The 24,643-nt window shown below is 38.5% G+C and overlaps 1 protein-coding gene across 1 annotated transcript in view; it reads right to left on the reverse strand.

Moving 5' to 3' along the window:
• The window catches only part of AGBL4 (ATP/GTP binding protein-like 4), an 893,441-nt gene that overhangs the window by 399,017 nt on the left and 469,781 nt on the right, over positions 1-24,643 (reverse strand). Inside the window, 1 exon segment of the mRNA XM_004679485.2 lies at positions 13,497-13,713. Within this exon segment, the coding sequence (XP_004679542.2) occupies positions 13,497-13,713 (217 nt within the window).

Below are 24,643 nucleotides of genomic sequence, written 5' to 3' on the forward strand. Positions count from 1 at the left end.
ATAAGCAGCTTCAGTACATAGGAAGATCTCAGAGATGGAAATACTTTATGATTTTTTCCTGACCACACTCAGGGCTCTAACTGCACAGAGCAGGGTTCATGAGGAAGAGGCCTTCTGAGAGCTAAGGAATGGCGGGCTTGAAGGGAGGGCAGCTGGATGAGCTTCATTTACTTGGAGATAACTGAGGAAGAACATGAACCCTAAGCAAAAACTAACACCCACAAAATCCACAGAGCTAACTACTAACTCATCTTGCTTATACTTTTGTCTATGACTTGACTTCCCAACCCTGTACCTGCAGAGTGTAATACAAACTAAAATAGAAGAAGTCCTATGGCCTTGTTTGGGAAGAGGGGGACAAAAGAAATGGGAAATGAAGTTAGAGAGGCTGAACTAGCCTCCCAACTAGCTTAAAGACAGAAAGCCTCTAAAAACTGAAGAGAAACAGTAAGAACACAGAGTTAGGCCAGATCCTGAGGCAAGTCGGGAAGGAGACAAAATAGAACCACAGAGGCCTTTTACCTTAGAGATAGCCCTGCAGCCTCTAAAGGATAAAACTTTCCCCACTGCTGAGTAAGTGCTTCCATGATCACATGAGATCTCCCCAGTAACACAGATATAGTCAGTGAAAGGATCCATGTCAACTAGAGCACACAAAATTTGAAGTTTGACAGTCCTGAGTATATAGGCCTTATTACTAAGTAGCTATGTGAACTCAGGCAAGCAAGTTAGCCTAAATGCTGGTTTTTTCATGTGTGTGAGGGAATAATAATAGCAACCTGCTATTAGCCCTTAAGGTGAAATCATTACCTGAGATGAGGTAAAAGCAGAGCCTGACATGTGTATGGGCAGAAAATGGCAGATGACATGACTACAATTCTCCTCCGTCACAGTGCAAAGAGCATAAGATTCCCAATCAGATACGTAGGCCCTATTCACAGCGATCACAGGCCCAAGGCTTCAGCTTCTTCAGCTGGGAAAGGAAAATGTTGAGAGACTAATTTTTCAGGGTCTTTTCATAACTTAAGCTGCCTGTCATGAATGGGAGAACGTTATTAAAACCTCCCGACACCTGTCTCTTCCCCAACTCCTGTAAAATGGCAGCTTGGACAAGCATTATCAAGATTGGATAATATTCTGCTGACCTAGTTAGACAAAGTTAAGAAACTTTTAAATATGTATGAATATTATTGAATGAAAACGAGGAGACTGATTCAAGTGGCTTCAGTGCATATTAATATCTTGTTATTTTCACTTTTAACTCAGGAGAGGTACTGGAAACTGCCTCTCTTATAAAATACAATTTGGAAAAGAGAATGTTTTTTTTCTCTTATTAGCAAATAATTATCTTTAAATTCCAAACTATGGAAAGTAAGTCAGAAAAATAAAGTGAATTTGAGAAATAGAATTTAAAGAATTTTTAAAAAGAAGTATTGCATTTAATAAGTAAATCCAATGGTAGGAAGAAAGAGAAAATAGGGTAGATTATTTATATTTCCTTTCTTAAATGACATTTTTTTGGGGGAGACTAATATGGAATACTTTTAAGTTTCTCTTTTTTTTTTTTAAAGTTTTATTTGTGCATACAGAACTGGGGTACAGGCCAGAGGTGCAGGGGTGGTGAGAGAACTCACCAGAGACAGAGTGGGGAGTAGAACAGGCAGATCGACGAAATACACTGCTGAGGGGAGCAGCGGGCGGGTCAGGAGAGGTCTGCCGCGCCATGTGGGTCATGTCCTGGGCAGGCGGGGATCGAACTCATGCGGAAGTGGCCCTAGCTTCTCAGTGCTGTGCTTTAACCCACTGCGCCACCAGGGAGGGCCCTTAAGTTTCTCTTTTTAAGAGAGATATGAATTCATACACCATTTAGCAAAAAGTTCTTGAGAACTTATTATGAACCCAGCAATGGTACAGCCACAAAAAAAGAGTAAAATCCATTTTAGATCATGTAACATTTAATATCTTATGACTAAATACTATCCCAGTGTATGGATATTCAATGTTATTTATCTATTCATTTCTTGATGGACATCACTTTTTCTCCTGGACACTATGGTTATTATAGTAGTGCTGCTGTGAACATTCATGTACAGATGTTTGTATATGTATATGCTTTTAGTTCTCTTGAATGTATACCTAAGAGTGAGATTATTGGGTCATATGGTCACTCTGTTTAACATTGTGAGAACTGCCAAATGTTTTCCCAAGCAACAGTACCATTTTATATCCCACAAGCAATGTAAGATGGTTTCAATTTTTCAACACCCTCCCCCACAGTGGTTAGCATTTGTCTTCTTTTATTACAGTCAGCCTAGAGATTGGGATGCCATGTCTCACTGTCGTTTTGATTTACATTTCCCTGATGGCTAATAATGCTGAGTTTCCATTTATGTACTTAATGGCCATTTCTTTATCTTTTTTGGAGAAATGTCTATTTAGGCCCATTTCCCAATCTTAAATTGGTCTTTTGTCCTGTTATTGTGTGGTAGTGTTCTTCTTGATGCAAGACATTAAAATAATATGCTTACAAAATATTGTTCCCATTCTGTAGCTTGTCATTTAATTTTCTTGAAGATATCATTATTTGCAGCACAGTTTTTTTGTTTTTTTTTTTAAAGATTTATTTATTTATGCTTACAGAACTAGGGTACAGGCCAGAGGTGCAAGGGCAGTGAGAGGATTCACCAGAGGCAGAGTGGGGAGCAGAACAGTCAGACCAACAAAGTACACTGCTGAGGGGAGCAGCGGGTGGGTCAGGAGAGGTCTGCTGAACCATGTGGGTCAGTTCCCTGGCAGGGGATCCCTTGTGCTGCACTGGCATTGGAGAGCTTCATAATGTGGTGCTTTAACCCACTGGCCACCAGGGAGAGCCCTATGACACAAGTTTTGTTTTGTTTTTTTTAAATAATATAAGTTTATTTTTACATCATTTTGTGCCTTTTTCCATCTCAGTAGTTATCCCCTTGGGCTTCCCATCACCAAATCACCCATGTGCCATCACTATTGTTCAGTGCACTTCCCTCCCCCCACCGTTTTTGATCCCATTCCCTGTTCCACCCCCATAAAATGTCTCTGGTATATAGTTGTTCACTATTATTATTTTTTCCCCTGGTTCTTTATATTCCTGCTATGAGTGAAACCACCCAGTATTTTTTCCTTTTCTTTCTGGCTCGTTTCACTAAGCATGATCTTTTCCAACTTCATCCATGTTGCTGCAAAAGGCATGTGTTTATTTATTTATTTTATTTTTGGTCGCCGAATAATATTCCATTGTGTATATGTGCATATCTTTTTAATCCAGTCATCCAGTTTTGGGCATTTGGGTTGTTTCCAAATCTTTCCAATTGTAAATAAAACAGCAATAAACATGGGGATGCAGGTGTCTTTTTGAATCAGTGTTTTTGTGTCATTTGGGTAGATACCTAGGAGTAGGATTGCTGGGTTATATGGAAGCTCCACTGTTTGAGGAACCTCCAAACAGTTTTCCATAGTGGTTGTATTAGTTTGCATTCTCACCAGCAGTGCAGGAGAGTTCCTTTTTCTCCACATCGTCGCCAACAGTTGTTGTTGCTAGTTGTTTTAAGATGTACCATTCTCACTGGGTGTGAGGTGATATCTCATTGTGGTTTTAATTTGCATCTCCCTTATTACAAGTGATGCTGAACATTTTTTCATATGCTTTTTGGCCATCTGCATTTCCTCTTTGGAGAAGTGTCTTAGCTCTTCTGCCAATTTTCTGATGGGGTTGTTTATTTTTGCTGATTTTCATCATTTCTTTGTATATCTTTGTGATCAATCCTTTATTGCTAGTTTTGTGTGAGAAAAATTTTTTCCCAATCAGTGGGATATCTGTTTTTTGTAATGTCTCTTTTGCTGTACAGAAGCTCTTTAACTTGATGTAGTATCATCTATTTATCCTTTCCTTCACTGTTGTTGCACTGGGTGCTCTACAACACAAGTTTTACATCATGATAAAGTCCAATTTGTCTTGCACTTCTTATGTTTTTGAAGTGATATATTAGAAATTAATGCCTAACCCAGGATTGTAAGGCTAAACCCCTATGTTTTCTTTAATGGTTTTATAATCTTAGCGCTTCAGCTAGATTACATTCAACTAAGTTCTCCCCCATGCCTCCACCCCTTCCCCCCCCCCCCAAAAAAAAAAAAAAGGGGGAAGCAAGAAAAAGAAGAAAGGGGGGGTGAGCATTGTTAGAAGTGAAATAGTAGCAGCAGTAACCTCACTACTAGAATGTTGAACCCCAGACCAGCAGCATCTGACCCATTTCCTCCCCCAAATCCCACATTCCTGCGAACTACAAATTTCTGGAAATAAATAACCCTACATAGAAAGGCAGAGCCAGGGGATATCCATGTTGCTGGACAAAGGATTTCCTGTGAATTTCAACAGCTTGTCTGGGACTGAGCACAGATTCCAGTGAGGGACCATTGGTCAGATCTCACCTAGAACTCCAGTTACAATTGCCATGGTGTGGAGTGACTTGCAACCTTCTTATTTCCCTACCCAAACAACATGTGAGCAACATGTTCCATCATCCTGATCCCAAGTCATTACTGGTTAGTACCAGTCACCAAATTCATTACAATATTAACTTCTTGAAAGTAAGATAGCAATGTCTTAGGCTAAAGTTATGTTGTATGTTTCCTTAGAATTCTATGCTTTGTGATCTATTATAAGAATAAATATGGTCAAACACTGAAGTCAGCAATCTTTAACATTGAAACAATTAACCTGAATACAAATAATAGGATTCTAGGAAAATGTCTGGGTCATACCCTGCTACAGGACATTTCTGTTAGAAAATAGGTAATAGGTTTGCAATTGACTCCATTTTTTAGGCAACTGATTGCTTAAGAATCATTAAAAAGTCACACCCTCATGTCTACTTTTCTGAGTTTCTAACCACTCTGCAATACTTTTGTATTTTAGGAATGAGAGAGATAATGTCAGAACTAGTTGATGGATGGCTTATTTCCTCCCCTCCTTTATCTTTTCCTTTTGGAATTGAAGGATGATAATTTTCTCTAGGCAGAGGAGATCCTCAAAATAGCTTTTAGGAGCAATGTTATCCATGGAGACTTATTCTAGGATCCACTATTAGCCAACAGCCTTCCCCAAACTCTTTATCTTGACAGACCCAGGGCTTTCCCCTTTGCACCCTGAAACCTCCTTCTCCACAGTATCAGCCATATTAGCTAGATCCCCATAATAGTATCCTCTCACCCAGATATGTCTCCCTCCTCACCTATGCAGATCCCTCTGATTGGTTTATGAGACTCTTCTATGTTCCTACAATTCCTTGTCCACTTCCAATCATAAAATATACATTGATTTCTTCTACATAACTATTACCACTTATAAGTGACATAATCTTGGAAATTTACTTATGTCTCAATTTTTTCATTTGCAAAATGGGAATTATAGTAAAACCTATTTTTAAGAGTTGATGAAGCTGACTACATGAAAAGATAAAGCACCTAGAATTATGCTTGGCATATTGTAACCATTCTACAAATGTTAGCTGTTCTCATTTTGATACTGCATTTGTATGCCTTCAGGGAGCTCAGAGTCCAGTAAGGGAGATATAGTATTACAAAAGCATTCTATCAATATACTTATAATTCATGAGACACTTTCACATAATGTTAGTTAACATCTACTAAAAACCTCCTGTCATGACAATAACCCTGAAACTAAACCCACTGTCCCTAATTAGCTGGTGAGGATTGGAGACATTATGTAACATGTGTAAGACCCAAGAAGCAGAGCCAAAATTCAAATCTCAATATGGCTCCAACCCTGATGATCTTTTTACTTATTTTATGACTGAGTAAGGTTTTCTCTGAATATTGATTAAGGGGGCAAGGACTAACATATGAGAAGGCTAAGTAACTGCCCTAAGGTCACACAGTTAATGAATGGCAAAATTAGGGGGTTTACTCATAGCCTGTACTACTAACTTAGGCAACTACTGTTAATTTCCTTCTCACTGTCTTCTAGGTTCCGAGTTAATGTTTGCAGAAAGAGTATACAAATAAATGAACAAACATAGCAGATGGGACTGTGAGTTAAGTGGTAGAGGGTAGAAGTGGACAGAGGCCAATCTAGTACTCAGCTACTGGGCTGTTCTTGGAAGAATTGGCCCATTCACTCACTGGGTAACTCAGGAAAGTTACCTCCTTTTTCTGGATCCCATTATACCTTGTAGAAAGAGGGAGAGGTTTGCAAACACTGTTAACAACTGAATCATTTCTTCTAACTGTGAATCATTTCAACTAGCTGTGGTGAAGGCCAGTAAGTAGGGCTGCTCTGGTCTGTTATGCAGGGAGAACAAGAGAGCCCTGTGCCCTGATAATCAGAAGTCTCTCTTTCTACTCTCTCTAAGTCACCCCTTGAGTATGATTCAGAATCCAGATCCCTCTGTAGGGATGGGTGGTGTGCAATGAAGAGGTTACTCTATCTTTGGTCAGATACCATAAGATCAGTAGGGAGGTGAGGGGAGTACAAGGTTCGGAAAAGGTCTGGGACTTTCTGGTAGCCACTATAATGCTAATATAGTTATGTGAGCAGAACAGAGAGAGAGCCTGGAGGCCTGTTCACCTCACGTCTTGTACCCTGTGGCTAAAGATGCCATTGTAATTTCCTGAGATATGCTCAAAGTTTGAACTAGGGCACTGGCAGCAGAGATAATGAAGAGAAAGATTCTGAGGATATTAGATGGTAACCTTGATCATATTTTGTGACAGACAGAAGGCAGGATGAATAAAAAGGAGTTAAATAACTCAGGCACAGTTTTCTGGGATGGGCAACTATAGTAATGGGTGATGCAGTCGCTCAACAGGGAGACTCAGGTTTGGAGCAGGTATGTGGGAGTCTGGGGCAGTCTGCAGCGTGAGGTGAATCAGACTGCCTCCTCACTCTAGCAGAAGAAGTCTCCAGGCTCAAGTTCCCAGTACCTGCTCTCCACCCGCTGTGTTCATCCAGGACTGAGGTATGGACTCAATAGGTCACCTGTATAAACTGGAAGCCCCTCAGCCAGATGCTCAGAAGATATATCTGCCTCTAATTAATTTGGATTCCTTTTGGAGAGAATAGCAAAAACCATGCCAAGAGAGTGGTGACTTGCGAAGCGGGCTGCTGGAGGGGAGCCAAAAGCACTAAGCTTGTTTAATTTAGAGTGTCTGATCAGGACAAGGTTCGGTGCAGATGGGGTCCATGGAATCTCCTGAGAGGTGGATTAGGGGTTGATAATTGAGATTACTAACTTCCAACAATTACTCAATTTAAAACTCAGCCAAAAAGATGTAATTATTTTTTCATACATTTGTTTGGTCATATTGCCAGCTGCAAATCCATGATGTTTTACTTCAAAGGGGAAGAAAGAACAAAGGGGAAGGAACAGAAAGAACAGAAGGACAGTACTGTATTTGAAGTTACCACGCTGGTCAGAATGGCGCTGGCCCTCGCTTTTGCCTCCTGTCTGTGGTATTCCCTTCTGTTCCATGCCTTTACTGTCTACAAGGTCATCAATTCCCTCAGCTCCTTTCTGAGAGCTTAGCTTTTCCACACATGAACTATAGTAAAAGCTGCCAACTCCCATATCTTGAAATTCTATCAGATGTTCTTATTCTTGTTCACTTTGCTCCTGATGCTGTTTTTTTCTGCATTTCTCTGATTGTGTGATATTCTCCAGCTTCCATCATCTCCCCCTGCCCTTGCCATCTACCTGATTTCTGCCTGATTTAAACTCTGTTTTCCAGAGCCTAGATTGTGCTGGCTACATGGGAGGTATGCAGAAACACCACTAATCACATAATAAGGGTGTTCCATAATACATGCAGGCTATGTAACTCTAAGTGTTCAGGGAATGCCATTATGAAATAATGTACTTTATAAGAGAAAAAGACAGTCTGATGTGTATGACTCATTTAGAACTTACAATCAGGACATCAAGAACATCTGAACCACAACTTATATTGGAGCTAGAAGGGATGCTTAAAATAATTTGGCTGGGCCCTCCCTGGTGGCACAACAGGTTAAGTCACTGCAAAGCTGGCTGAGGCTGCTTTGGTACAAGTTTTATCCCTGCCCCGGAGGTGATCGACATGGTGCAGCAGACCTCTCCTGTCTTGCCCGCTGCTACCATCAGCAGTGTACCTAGGCAATCTGTCTGTTCTGCTCCCTGCTCTGTGCTGTCTCTGATAAATCCTCTCAACGCCCCTGCACCTCTGGCCTGTACCCCAGTTCTGCATACATAAATAAATCTTTAAAAAAATAATTTGGCCGGACTTTCTGAGACCCACAGAGGAAAAGTGCTTTTATCAAAATCACAGAGCTAGCCAGTGCTGAAGCCTAGACAGTACTAACTAAAACATAGTATCATATTATTTTCTTTGTTAAACATTTCTTTTTGGCAAGTATTTCCCAGTATAACAATGACTCTTTTAATTATTTCATCACACACACACACTCACAGTTAAATATTCAAATAATTAAATATTCAAGTCCAATGACTTGATAATAACCTTACATGTCTCACAGTACAAATCCTATATAAGGAAATTAATGTTTGTCAATTAAACTCTACTTCAGTTATGGTAGAATGATAGGATTGATAATTCCTATCATCTAAAACAAATGTATACCTGACCAAAATTGATATGAACAAGCATTTCAAATATATGAAAGCCAAAGGTATATAACAATCTGAAAACTATTATGCTTGAAAAACTGTTGAAATTAGGTAATCAGGATCTTTGTTGTTCTGTTCTAGAGTTGCTCCATTTTCCCTTAAACTTCATGAATGAATGGTTCTGTCTGAGCAGGCCAGACTGTGAGGTCAGCCAACCTTTCTTTCATGGCAAAAGAGGCTTGTTTCAATTGGTAAGTGGGAAGTCCCCACACCCAGCAGCATTGTGTATGGAAACATCTGTCACTGAGGTGGTCAAATGAGGAGAGCCCATAATTGCTCAGGTGGGGCAAGAATATTCCTGGCAGAGACTAGGTGCAGGCTTACTGGAGACCTGAGAAGTCTCAACCTAGCAGCATATGTATGTTGGCTATTTGACAAACAAGTCGCTTCTAGAACATGTGAAGAATTTTTGAAACTCATTCTAAGAATATAAACAGCCCAAATTGAAAAAAAAATCGACAGAAATACTCAACAGAATTATTCATTAGAGCATTACATATTAAAACTGTGGTGATATATTGCAATATACTCACACATAAAAAAAGACTTTACTAAAAAACACAGAAGGTTGCAAGTGTTAAGAAATGAGTAAAGAAACTATAATCCTCCCCACTATATTATTAATAGGCATGAGTAATGCCACTACTAGTTTATAATACAATTTGATAGGTTTTTACAAGTTGTACATAAACTTTCTATACAGTGCAAGGATTCTACTAGAAATCCACCCAGAATAAAGTGATGATTTGGCTCTTCAATGACAGGTACATAATGGTATAGTAGAATTACTCAGATTCTTCCACACTGGAAAAAATTCAAATGTCCATCAACTGGAGAAGAGACAAAATGTGGTCTTTCAACTTAATATTATTTATCACTCAAAATGGATGAAGCATTTAAAATAAGCAAACTACTGATACATACTAAAACATAGATGAGTATCAAAATACAATGCTAAATGGAAGATGCTGGATGCCAGAGATGATGACATGGTATAGCATATATGGAATGTCCAGCTATGAAAAATTTACAGTATCATATTGCAGATCAGTAGTTACTCAGGGATGTGAGTCCCCTACTAAGGGAACTGTAGATTTGATGGTCATGTTAAAAAAATGGGTTGTGAAACTCTATAAATTTAGTAAAAATCTTCTTCATAAATGCTACCCTTATAGGTACCCTTAATAGGTAGCATTTATGGTACTTAAAGTATACCTCAATAATGTTAAAACAAGGAAAAATACCTTCCCTGTGATGTTTTATTTTAAATGTCAGATCATGGCTTTGTTGAATGCATAAAGGGATTCTGTCTGGTCTGGTAAGAAGGGGCCACTGGTGAGTAACTAAATAAAATGTATTTTCGATGATATAATTAGCAGTAGTGGCAGCTATGCCTATGGTGATTAATAATTTCAGGACTAGAAATTCAAAACCTTTCTTCTTGCCTGCTACCCTTAAGATCTTGATGTTGGCATGTTTAGCCTTCCCACTTGTAATTATCCTCCCTCCAAATGAATAAGGATTAACTAATTATAGTGGTGCCTTCAGAAATGAACCATATCAAACGCCCTGGTAACCAAGAACTGTCCTGTTTACTAAAGGATGCCAGAAAGCCTTAAAGTCTCTGGTATGCTCCGAGATCCAGAACAGGAAGACTGAAGTAAATCACAGAGTAACCCTAATCTTGTTTAGCCAGCACAGGTATACCCCGCACTTCCATTAACTTCGCTTTCTAAAGATGTTGCTTTGGATATGGTAACCCCTTTATCAAAAACTTACTGTAGGCCTCAATGAAGAAGCATCAGTAGGTCCATTATAGAGTAAAGACATGGTGTTAGAAATCATGGGTTTACATTTTGGTTCTGACAGAAATGAGCCATGTAATTTATCCCTTTAAGCTTTAGAGTATTTATTCCCCCAATTGGGGTAATTCTGTCTACTCCATAAATTCATTGTGAAAAATAAGCATGATAGTATATCTAAAGTGCCTGAGCCAGCATCTGTGTTTTAAATCTGAATAATCAATATAGCTACAATTTCTTAATATCATAATCACCACTTTTTATAGTTGGACTCCAATTTTCCTTTAGATTTTAATCAAACTAGATTTCTAATCAACTACTGTTGTGCAACAAGTCAGGCTACTTCCTGCTCATTGCACTACTTACTATCCTACTCTGTTTTCAATAAGCATACATATCTTTTATGATTCAGCTTAAAGTCCATCTCTTTGGTATACAGACCGGATCATTAGCTCTTCAAACAACACATGAGACCCTTAATTTTATACTTTAAAGATATTAGAATATGAATATGTTTGAATATATTATTTCCTCTGGTATAAATTTCTAGAAACACACACTAAGACATACATAACTTTGTTATATATCCCCATCATGCCTTTCATAGGTTCTGAAATAGGACAAGGGCCTCAAATAATTTTTCTTCTGCCTGAGGAATTCTTCAAAGAATAATTTTAAAATCCCTACTCAAGTCCAGCTTTATCACTTTTTTTTTTTTTTGCATTTAAAACCTGTCCCCAGCAAGGAGAACTAACACTCAAAGTCATACAAGTAGCTTGGTATTAGAGGTGGAAGTAGAACTCAGATTTCCTGTGGCAGAGATTTTTGGTTGACCTCTATATCTTATAGTATTGCAAATTTTTCCTGGAAACGTGATCACACAGTATGAAGACTTATTTCTCATCCTGAAGTTAAATGTGGACCTTAGTTTTATTAAATGGGATCAAAAATGAAAGTGCCGCATAACTACATTTTCTCCTTCTCCCCCCACTTTCTTTCATAGGCTTCATCTGCTGGAATGTGCTTATGATGATGGACTTCCACAATGGATCATGAGATTAGAGGCTGTGTCCCAGAGACAGCTGAGAAGAAAGCTCAAAGAAGCACAATGCTCTAAAGTTTTCAAAGAGCACAACTACAACATCAGTTGTGGATTGCCTATGTCAAGACTATTATGAGGAAGAAAAACAAACTATTTTGTTCAAGTCATTATTATTTTAAAATGTATTTTGAATATTAGTTATTAACTTAACCTATTATCCCTATCAGTTTTCTGTTGCTCTTAGCTCTTTACCTTGCTTCTGTTCAGAACTTAATTCATTCTTTCATTCAATCAATCAATCATTCATTCAACAGTTATTCAAGGCTCACCTATTTTCTGCCTGGCATTCATCTGAGAGAAGCTTTCTGAGTCTCGAACACAGAAAAGAAATGCACAAGTTTTGTCCTTAAACTTGATATTAAATGAAATTGTCACTTTTTAAATTAAATATCACAGTTTATATGGCTGGAAAACAATCTGAGAATTTCTCTGCAAGTCCTATATGAAATAATCTCATTGTTTACAGTATTATGTTGTTGATCAGAGGATATGTACTTAATATGTTCCTCTTCTTTTTTTTTTTTCCCTATATCCACTCTCTGTAGTTCTATATTTTCTTCTTTGTCCAGACAGGCTTTTCTGTATGGGTTACTAGAGGAATTTCTTGCCCCCTCATTATTATTTGGGTTAATAGGAATCCTTAGCAGAAAAACAGAAGAGAATAAGAGAATGAAATCTGTGTATTTTTTCAGCTCTTCCCTCCATGGGGTCATCTCAGGCTAAATTTGCTCCTCAATGAAGGTCACTGTTCCACTTGAGGTGAGCCATTATCTGACTCTTTACTATTGAATTCTGTTAAAACATTCCTTCCCTTCACACCCTTTGAGCTATTAAGATCCCCAGGGAACTGTCTTATACCCTGTGGTTCCCCTATACACTGCCCACACCTTGTAAATAGTCCATTTATTAAGTTCTCCTCAAATTATCCTAATGAGACACTGCCATCTGTTTCCTGTTAGCATTCTAACTGATACACCATGTGTCCCAATTTTTAGTTAGAAATATTTAGGTACCATATACACATAGTATCCACCAAAACTACTATTAGGAAGAGGTTGGAGTAGGGAAAGAAAATTACCAAAATCTTAGTGCATGCCAGATCTCAGAATATCATCATGACCACTAACTTAAGACAAGATTTGGCTTAAGCCATATACAGGCCCTCTTCATGTTTCTTTTTTTTTTTTTTGGGGGGGGGCAGTCTGCAGACCAGACTCTGTATTTCAGACAGTTGAATCTTGAAACTTTTGTCTAGAAGAGGGACTCACTGCTATTCAGAACCCATAGTCACTAGGATAGAGTACATTTTCTTACCAATACCTAGCAGAAACCCAACTGTAGAATCCACTGAAAATTCCATCAATATCCTCATTTAGGACCTTTAAAGACAGCTCAATGTGCCTATTTTAGGGGCACAATTCAAACTTATTGAAAAGTGAAACATAAAATATCACCTGTTTATTCTTCACTAGCAACCAAAATATTTCTGACCACAGAGAACAAAACCTTTGCAGCTAATGTTAAGTACAACTTCAGATCCTGAGTTTGACAATGAAAGGGAAGAGGAAGAGGGTGACTAAAGTATGGTAGGAGAATAATGCACATCTTCCCAAAGTGTCCATATTCTAAGCCTGTGAGTATGTTACCTTATGAGGCAAAAAGGATTTTACAGATGCGACAAAGTGAAAGATCTTGAGATATTATCTTGTGTTAGCTGAGTGAGCTCAACAAAATCACCAGAGTCCTTAACAGTGAAAGAAGGAGGCAGGAGATCCAGTGTCAGAGCACATAATCTACAATGGATACAAACCAACAATGCAGTCTATCAAAACTTACAACAAAGCTCCTCCCCCCAGGGTGCCTATTCTGAATGGGACTCACCACGCTCTGACCCAGCTGCTCCCGGAAGAAGTAATCCATATTTCTCTTCTGCAGGCTGTCAAGATAATGCTGGAAGCGAGTGTAGGTATATGGGTAGCAGTAAGCAAATTGGTAAATATCTTCTTCTAGGTCAAAACAAAATGCAAAGGACATCACATAATTCTTCCTATGGTCTGGGCAGCGATAGTAGTAAACATTTTTAGGTGGCAACCGTTGCCTGAAAGATACAAAGAAATTTGGGTGCATTAGACAACCATTCAAGCTTCAAAATGTAATAAAGAGGAATAAATGTCCAAGAGAAAAACAGTAACATCTAAATCAAGGTGGTAGCAAGGGAAACAATATATCCTATCTATTGTTGAAGAAAGACCAAAACTGTAGCACTTTGCTCCAATTCCAACCCTACCTTCTATCCAGTTTGGACAAAGCAAAGTTAAACAACAGTGTACAAGTTTTATAAATCATTTACTCTTATTTTGAGCACCTATTATTTTCCCAGGGATTGTACTAGGTTTTTAATGTGTAATGGTAAAGATCTATGTCCTCATGGAGTAAATTCTCAAGGAACAGCAGTCAATAAAAATATGAAAAATTGACAATATAGTTATAGACTCTAAAGTGCCTTGAGAGAAGAATGTGATGGCATAACATATATAGAGGAGGTCTTACCCAGGAAAGTCAGTTTTTGTATTACACTGCTAATTTAGATTTTTAAAAATAAGCTAATATGCATTGTGAGTATTCAATTGAGAGGAACAAATATTCAACATTCCCTTAAGTTATTAGAATTGTTTTTCTACAAAGCCTTTCATGAAACAAATTTCCCATCAAAGCACTTTAGGAAAAACTGCTTTAAAATATGATGGGCCTCCCTGGTGGTGCAAGGGATTGAATCTCAGCACTAGCAAGTAGCCACTACACCATGAGTTCAATCCCTGATCAGGGAACTGATGGTGCAGCAGAACTCTCTTGTGTTGCTCGCTGCTCCCCTCAGTGGTGTATTTCAGTCAATCCACCTGTTCTATCCCCCACTCTGTCTCTGGTGAGTCCTCTCAACCCCACACCTCTGGCCTACACCCCTGCTCTTGTATGCATTAATAAGTAAAATAAATCTTTAAAATATATGTGATGGGTAGGTAATTTTGCTAAGCCATCATGCTTATTCCCCAATAAGGGCACTGAAACACAGACATGAGAAAAGGCAGAATGTTCCAGACAAAGTTCCCATAACTTCTTTACATACATCTATGTCAGGAGCTCACTGCACCCTCTCATGCTTTATGGTACAGACATTCTTTTCATTATTTCCCTACAGAGAATGCCTAGTTCTATTTTGCCAAATCCTGTTAGCCCTACCAAACCCATCTCAAACTGTGCCTTATCCATGACTGTCCACTGACAATGCCAAACTCCAATATATTGTAGTAACTTTAGATTTTTTATTGATGACTTTCTAAGTCTTATTCATTAAGATGGGTTCAGAAGACCCTTAAAGGCAAATATGTTTCTGGAGGATTCTGGCACAGTGTATGGAGGATATTAGTCTTAGCTATAGAGCCCTAGCATTCAGCTGAGAAGCCAAGAGTATTAGAGCATATGAAGAAAAGTGTGAGAAGGGGCAGGTAATGAAGTCCAGGAAAAAAAAAAAAAGTTGCAGGTTGGGCTAGTTAGAGAAAATTTAAGAGCTACTACTAAAACATTATGACATGTTATTGATGATTACAGATTAGTTTGTTTCCCCCTGATACAGTGTCATCTCAAGGCTGCCTAAGCATCTAGGATGAGAGGCAAGGCTTTGGGGGGTGGGGCGGTTATATGACACATATGCTTGTGCATACAGCAGTTTGTAGTCAGTGGTAGTGTTGCAGGCTGTCTAGGTTTATGATTAGCCAACAATGGAGCCTATTTGTCTCCTTCTCCCAAAGACCCCTGGAAAAGTCACAGAAGTAACAACAGTTATTTTCTTTTTAAAGATTTATTTATTTATTCATAGGGAACTGGGGTACAGGCCAGAGATGTGGAAGATGAGAGGATTCACCAGAGACATAGAAGGGAGCAGAACAGGGCAGATCGATGAAGTACACTGCTGAGGGGAGCAGCGGGCGGGTCAAGAGAGGTCTGCCGTGCCATGTGGAGCACCTCCGGGGCAGGCCGGAGTCAAACTCATGAGGAAGTGGCTTTAGCTTCTTAGTGCTGTGCTTTAACACGCTGCACCACCAGGGAGGGCCCAGTAACAACAGTTTTAAAATGAGCCTTCTAGATAACTTCTCCCTGGTAACCAGACTGCTACTCTAATTCCTCCTTTGTTGAAATTTTGGAACTAGGAATGATAAGATAAAGGAAAAAATGAGCTGGAAGGTGTGTGGGAAATGAGGAGGGAAGTCATCCCATTTTGATCCTTCTGTACAAAGGAGTGGAGGAAAAAGAGCAGTTCCTCGTTATTTTATTCAAAAAATGTTTGATAACTATCATATAACCAGCAGTTGGGTTAAGAAAAGTAGCCAAGGAAAAGAGTGAATGAAACGACGGAAGGTTCAAAGAGAATATTCATCTTGCAACTTAGTTTCAGTGAAAAAGGGAAGAAAGCAGAAAGACTTGGATAGAAAAGGGAGCAGTGGAAAGCCAATATTAGAGACAGAAGAACAAATTAGTGCAGGGGAGAGAGCAGAGGGAGAAGGGTCCATGGCCTACTTTGTGATGTGACTGAAGATGCAGGAATGTGAGCCTGGTGGAAAAAGCAAATCTCAGGATTCCAGATTCATATTCAGGAAGAATCCCAGTGACAGCGACCTCGAGGTCTCCAGTCAATGACCTGTGATAGTGGCGTCCAGCCCTGACAGTGAGGTCTGAGTCTGAGTCTCCTGGAGAACAGAGTGAGCCTTTCTTCATGTGCAGGTATTTCCTATAGCCATAGGCCTCTCAGATTAAGGTGTTGATATTTTCAACTCTCTGTTTACTAATATATTCTGGTCAGAATCCATGCTTTAAATCAACTCACCCCTATTTTTATCCTATTCTAGCCAAGTTCAGCTACTTGACTCTGAGAGTCTCCCATCTCCATCAGATTTGATTATGTGCCATCAGGAGCATTCATCTAATGCTGGCAGCTGGCCAGCCTCCTCTCCTGAGGGGGTCAGATGCCTAACCTGATTAGCAGACAGAGTGAAGGTAATGGGCCCCGGGATAATCATGCAAGGAAACCGTGATGCTGCTCATAGCTTCAATTTTCTAGACATTGCTGAGGATACCATCAAAACCTATTTGAGAAGGACTGAGCAGGTCAAATTCATGAGGACTTCAAGTAATGGCATTATGTTGGAGAAACGTGTTGCTCACATGGAATACACTCTTGATTTTCCTTTTATTTCACTTAATATATTTCCATTATGCCTCAGGCTAAATGTTTTATATACATTAATATTAATGTTCACAATTAACTGGATGAGCTAGGGGCTACTCATGTCCCTTTCAAACAGACAAGAAAAACCAAACCCTAGAGAGGGGAAAAAAAAAAAATTCCTGAGGTAATAAGTAACAAGTAGCATAGCCCCTATGAGATAAAGAGGAGTATGAGTCCAAAGTCTGTGCTCAGAGACCTTTTGCTATCTTGATACCCTCATTTCTCCTTGCCACCGAACTCTCAAGTCTTAACTTCTACCTCCAGAAATATCTGGCCTACCAGTGCCCTCACCATGCTAAAACTTCAATCAACACTCCTGGCCTCACCTTTTTTGTTTGGGTCACAAAACTCCCTGAGGTCTCCCTGTGTTTCTGGCAACACAACACATTTCTCTCCTGAAAGCCTATGAATAAGGACACTGAGCTACCTCCAACTCTATAGTGCAATTTTGTATCACACACCCCTTAGCTCTATGTCTTCGTATTTGACCTTTCCTCCATGTGGACTACCTCTCCTGCCATCTTACTTAGAGCCAGAGGCCCCTTCTTCAAGGTGACCTCCTAGTTATGCACATGTCATCTGGTGTGGACTGGACTGTCAATAAAATTTTAAATAATTTATTGAACTAATTAATAAAAGCACAAATGTGTATAAATAAATGTCTGTCCTTTAATATCCTTCTCTCTGAAACCTTCTCTATTTAGCCTTCATTAATTTTTCTCTATGGTGACATCTGATATTAAAATACATAGTTTTGTCTCTTAACAATGAGCAACAAAAGTTAACGGAGATTTCTTCAAAGAGAAGGTAGGCTTCTTGAAGACAAGAATAGTGTCACCTTTTCCCTCTCTTTCTTTCTAGAAATGGTACAGAGAAATTTCAAACAATACTTACTTATTATAAAAGCAGTGATAAAAGGAAAAAAAGACATACTGAAGATAAATGATAGACATCACAGGAAGGTGGGTTTTAGCTCAGAATAAAGTAGAGACTCTTTAGAAGTCTCTGAATTCACTGAAGGGGAAGTAGAAAGGTCCCACGTTAGAGGGTAATACAAGCATAGGAAGCTTTAATGGATCTCAGAGAAAATTCCTGTACATGATATTAGGTTTGACCGGCAGCCTTCTGATTCTATGTAACACAGAAAGTCTGAGATAACAGTGAAGAAGATTTAACAGTGATAATTAATGTATCACTAACCATATGCTAGGCCATTCGGAGCAATTTATGTTAACTCCTTTAATTCTTACAACAATCCTTTGTAGTTATCTATTATTTCAATGATATGATAGCAATGAAGGTAGGGTTAGGAATAATTCTTCTTAAGAGAAACAAATGGACCATAACTCCACAAAGAAAATAGTGTATCAACAGAACCTGTGAGACATACAGGAGGAATTTAAAAATAAAGCTGAGCTGTATGCTTTCAGGACACAATGATTGAAAGTGGCTCTAGTTCATGAAACAAGCATGTTGATATATTTATCCCAATGACAACACCACATTCACAGATCTGAAGGTGGTCTATAACTCATACCCTGAGAATCAGCATGCCTACCCATCAGGGTAAGTGAGCACACCTACATATACACACTCAACACATGTTTCACTCTATGTTCCTTTTCCCACCAATATATTGAACTCTTCTTGAGGAAAAGGACATTACATTGATCATCTCTGCTTCTGTTGGATCCAAACAGAACCTTGTATAAAAGAGGTTCTCAAAAATGCTTATGAGTGGATAAATGAATGTATTTATAAATAAATTTTAAGGAATTAACAAACAATATATCAGTATTGTGTTCTCTTCATATAAAACTGAGTCATGTCCTGAATACAATAACTTCTCAAAAACTTCCATGCCTTTTAAAATATTCCTTCAAGTGTCTTTTCCATACTTTATCACAATGTGTATCTCAATGAAGAGAATACCCAACTCAAATGACATTTCTTCTTTAAAATCTTTGTAAGCAACTCAAGGATGAACTATTTATTTTTAAATACTAAGTGCAGATACTGTGTTTCTAAATTCACCTCAAAATGCACTTAGCATAGAGGTTGGCCTGAAGAAGGTGTTTAAAGCATGTTGTTAAATGAGTATGTGAGTAAATTTATGACTAAATGCTTTTCCTCTGCCTGTTCCTCAAACCATCAGTCAAATCTCTCAGGCGTCATTTTGAGGTTATCAAAGTAGAGGAGGCGAAGTCCAGATACTAATGGAGTATACAAGGTTCCTACAAAGATGTTTTCTAGCTCTTCTCAAAAGCCTTGAAGACGGGCCTCAACAGGTTGAAATGCAGCACTGTGAAGCTGTCTGAGGAGTTTTGATTCCCACTAGGGAGGTGACCTACATGGCTGGCAGACCTCTCCTGTCTCACCCGCTGCTCCCCTCAGCAGTGTATTTCAGTTGATCTATTTTGCTTCCCTCTCTGTCTCTGGTGAATCCTCTCACCCCCCGCACATCTGTCCTGTACCCCAGTTCTTATATACATAAATAAATATTTTTTTTAAAAAAATCCTGAAAGACAGGAACCATAAACAAGCAGGAAATACGGTTGTGGATGGATGAGTTCTAACCCAAAGGCTTTTCTTGACAATAAACAAAAACATTTTCCTTCAAGTTAACAGGGAAATGACAATGAGCCAGTTTTTTTTTTCAGGTTTTAATTCCTAAAGGAGGTATATAAAACAAAGTCACTCAGGTACTCACGAAGGGACTATAGTGAGTACTTCCGGTTGCCAAGAACACAGGTATCCTGTTTGGTGGGTACTACTGTTCCACTGATACACACATATTCTTCCCACCACACAAGGCTGTACTGACTGAAATTCAGCCAACAACTGCAATTACAGACAGTCTCTTGGTTCCACAGGAGAGGGAAGCAAGCTGACATCCAGTTTCCCAGGTATATATGAAAAAGAGGTGAATTTCATCCCTCCTCTACTCATGAGAGCAGCTGAATTTCTGGCTTGCCATCCCTGCCAACACATGGCCATTAGTCTACACGTAGCTGGGAAATACAGACTAATACCTAACTTGAGCCAGTTGGCCCCTCCTTTTCTTCTCTGGTGTCTGGCACAATCAGGCACCTGGCATGGATGTCCGTGCTATAAATTCACCTTCCCTAGGCAAACAGAACCATTCCTAATAACAATCCTATTTTCCTCCAAATAATTATAATAGTGTTCCTGTCACCAGCATATCTATTCTTATCTTTCCCCACTTTGTCACAGCTAATCTCTCAGGGTGACTCACAGGGAGGGGGAGAAAGAGAGTGAGGGAGTGCTCAGATACAGGCGACACATTTTTACACCCAGTGTCCAATCAGATTATCATCTTATCAGGGACTGATGGGCACTAGCTGTGGGAGGAGAGAGAGTCAGGGCTACATACTGCCAGTTGAGTTTTTGATAACAAAAAGACACTGCTCGATTCTTGAACTAACCTTTTTGTCCTACACACTTGATTGTTTATTTTTCAGAATTTATTTTATATGTGGATTTTTTATTTTTTATTTTTTTGTCTATGCCTTCTGGAGAAGGACACCCACACACTGTGGCAGCAGCTGCTTCTATTAATTCCAAGCCATTAAAAAAAATAAAATTAAACCCAATTATTTTGGCTGATTTAGAACCAGGAAATAGATGAGACTGATTATTCCCCCTGGTCATGGGCAGCGACAATAGTCCTACCTACTTAGAATGTTAGTGCAGTCGGAAACACTATGGGTGAGACAGGAGGAGAGGTCTGCTTCACCAAAATTGAGTATGTCCCTTTCCTGGGATCAAACCCAACCTGCAATGGTAACAGCACCGAGATACACCCCTCGACTACCAGGGAGGCCCAATGAGGGTTCTGATTGTGAATTCCCTAGTCTGAAATCTCTTTGTAGTCATCTTGAATAGAGTCTATTGCATAGGTAATATTCAATACATGTTCTGAAAGAATGAATAAATAAGTGAGGCAGAGGTGGGTTGTAAACAAGTAGAGCATGTTCAAGTCCAGGCCGGTGACTGTAGAAATATGGTCCTTGTACAGGAGAAAGAATGTGGATTTGAGATCTCATCCTCTTCTACTATGTATCAGTTGTATCATCTTGGACTTGGATTTCCACATCTATAAAACACATTTGTATCTGGCTCATGGGTTTGTTTTGAAGATTAGAGGTAAGAACGGTATCCTTGACACCAGTGATGCTCAGTAACTGATTATTACCAATTCCTGTGTGATGGATAGTTGGCATGACACCATCTATTGGTTCAGAACAATAAACTATCATTTTGCATTAGGCATGTTAGTGTATGAAATGGGCAGAACAGGTAGTGTTGAGGACAAAGTAAAAGGGTAAAAAGTAAAAAGTAAAAGGGATGAGGAACCATTTAAATACTTGGTTATGAAATATAAAGCAGTGATGACTTCATTTTCTTTCCTTGACCCTTCCGAAATCCAAGGATTGGCTACCTTTCAAGAATTAAACAGAGTGTCCACCCAGACACTGGAAGGCAGTTAATTCCTTTAGGTCCCAAATGGTGGTAGAGGGAGTGTGCAAAGGTGTTGCCCTTTCTGACATTTTATTCCAGTCATTCATGGTGTGGTCCTACAGATGCATGGACCTGCAAGGTGACTAGCTGATGGGATGGACAGGAAATGTAGAAAATAATAAATTAGTGAATGTGAAATATGGTTGGGAAATAGAGACTGAGCAGTCCTGTTTAATGAGAATGGTTTGATTGCTTTTGGCATATGGTATAACTAATTATTTCATTTTGGTTACATTTGAAAAAATTGGCAATAAACCCCTTCTCACCAGTAATTAGCTCAAAAATAGAAAAGTGCATGTTTTTTTTTTTTCAAGATTTATTTATCTGTGCATACAGAACTGGGCCAGAGCCTCAGGGGTGGTGAGAGGCTTCACCAGAGACAGAGTGGGGAGCAGAATAGGCGATCGACGAAGTACACTGCTGAGGGGAGCAGCGGGAGGGTGAGGAGGGGTCTGCCACGCCATGTGGTCACCTCCGGGGCAGGCGGAAATCGAACTCATAGCTTCTCAGTGCTGTGCTGTAACCCGCTGCGCCACCAGTGAGGCCCTGAAAAGTGCATGTTTTAGGGAAATTAAATACTAGCTTTTTATATCTCATACAATTCTGTGATGAACATGAAACCTGTCTGCATAAAGAGTCAGTGTTTAGGATTTACTGTAGGAGGAGTACTGGTAACATGACCAGATAAAAACCAGTAACGTGACCAGATAAAAACTGGAAGACACAAATCTACTGAAGATATTAGCATCTACTTGACTTAAAGTTACTTTAAGAAAACTTACACTCAAACACTACAATTTACACATGAAAAAGCAAAGCCTAAAAGAAAAGTGATCGAAATTATGATAACACAATTTTCATGTACTCTAAATGAAAAGCCACTCTTCAGAGTGGTGTGTAGTAAGACTTGTTATTTAGACTGCATGAGAGCTATGCTAAAATAATTTCAATCATTTTCAGCTCCAAGTTTTCTTATATATAAAGTGATAGCTGTTAATATCTTTTCTGTATTAGCAGGAGGACTAAAAGAAGCAGTGTTTTATATCAGTATGAGCATATGTTTCAAATAGAAAATAATTTAATTTCAAATAGAAAATAATTTAATTCCGGTGTAATTCCATTATTTTCATTTAATTAATTAAAGAAAAGCTTTTATAAATTCCTTCTGATGAACATAAAATATTGTGTTTGTAATAAGGATGTTACTAACTCAGTAAACAAAAAAAAGTTGGTATTAAAGATTAATATGATTTATTTTTATTGTGGTAATAGGAATAAAAATTTTGGTAAAAGCAATATACTAGTTAAGTCAGTGAAATTAAAGAAATATATGCATCTTTTAAAATTGATTCCTGGCCTTGTAAATTATGAGTGATTTTAAACAAGCTAGTATTTTCAACCTTCTAAATAGAAACAATCATTCTCAAATTTTACTCAAAGTAACTGAATTGTATAACTTTGATGAGGCGAACCCTAAATCACACACATACAATTTCTCTTACACTTTCAGGAATAAAGATCATGTTTATTTACTGTCTCCCATTAGCAGCAGGTTTTGAGAGTTTAATAAACTGCTTTGTTAATGTTGACTTTACCTTTTCTGTTGTTGTTAAAGAGACCCCTAAATTTTGTAAATGAGACCTCTAAATGTGAAATTAATTGGAAAATTTAATCAAATATTTGACTTTGAAATACCAAAGTATTTCAGTTTTTAAAGCTTTTATTAATCTGTAATTTTTAAAATCAAAGGTTAAAAAAAATAAGATAGGATTTTTTTATTTTTTTATTTTTTTGGTAAAACCAGAGAACAGGGCCCTCCCTGGTGGCGCAGCGGGTTAAAGCACAGCACTGAGAAGCTAACACCACTTCCACATGAGTTCATCCCCGCCTGCCCCAAAGGCCACCACATGGCGAGGCAGACCTCTCCTGACCTGCCTGCTGCTCCCCTCAGCAGTGCACTTCATAGATCTGCCTGTTCTGCTCCCCACTCTGTCTCTGGTGGAGCCTCTCGCCACCCCTGAGCCTCTGGCCTGTACTCAGTTCTGTATGTACAAATAAATAAATCTTTTAAAAAAAACAAAACAGATAACAAGATTTAATTTTTGAAATTCAATGATTTTGGGATACCTCAGTTTAAAAGGAGACCTATTTGGTGAAGCTATTATTATTATTATTATTATTATTATTAGTTAAAAGATTTATATGTGTATACAGAGCTGGATATAGACCGGAGATGCAGGGATGGTGAGAAAATTCACCAGAGACAGAGTTGGGAGCAGAACTGGCAGATGAACAAAGTATACTGCTGAGGGGAGCAGTGGGGCGAGAGAGGAGAGATCTGTTGTGCCATGTGGGTTACCTCTGGGGCAGGGGATCGAAGTTGCACTGAAGCAGCTGCGGATTTCTTACAGTGCTGTGCTTTAACCTCCTGTGCCACCAGGCAGGGGCCAAAGCTATTATTTTTAATTGGAACATAAGGCCTACAATTTTGCATCTGCATTTGGTGAAAATTGAAAAGTATCTAAAGCATTTTACTTGACAAACATTGCTCTCTCTCTCTCTCTCTTCCTCTCTCCCTCTCTCTCTCTCTCTCTCTATATATATATATATATGTGTGTGTGTGTGTGTATTCAAGAGAATTTCTCTGAAGGGAGTAAACAAGACTAACTATGAAAATATTTGGACTGAAATGTTTATAAATTTCAATACTAAAATGCTTATAATTGAGAATATCTGCTATGCAGAATAACTCGTTTAGCAGGTACCTCAGTACCTAAAGACATAATGCTTTTTATTGAAGAATATTCTGATTGACAAAAAAGAATCATTGAATGTATGGATAATTTCAAACTAATTAACCAGAAAATGCAATCCTGAAGAAGACTGAAGGCAATGTCAACTGAAACTAAAAATAACTAAACTATATTAGGAAAAAACTTCATAAAAATTCCAATGACAATGTAGCTAAGAAATTGATTAAAGCATGTGAGTATATGCCAAAAATAATGGCATTGATTTAAGAAAATAAATTGTTTCTGCTGCACTTTACATTGACTATATTAATTTTATTTTTGAATGAATTTTGAATTCAAAAATAATTGTTCTATAAGTCCAGTATGATAAAACATGGCCAAATACATGGATATTTGAAAATATATATACAAAATTTCATTTTGGTTTCCCTGTTCATTTTTATTGGGAATGA

Source organism: Condylura cristata, unplaced genomic scaffold (assembly GCF_000260355.1).
Source record: "Condylura cristata isolate star-nosed mole 26May11 unplaced genomic scaffold, ConCri1.0 scaffold00008, whole genome shotgun sequence".
In the NCBI taxonomy this organism is placed as follows: Eukaryota; Metazoa; Chordata; class Mammalia; order Eulipotyphla; family Talpidae; genus Condylura; species Condylura cristata.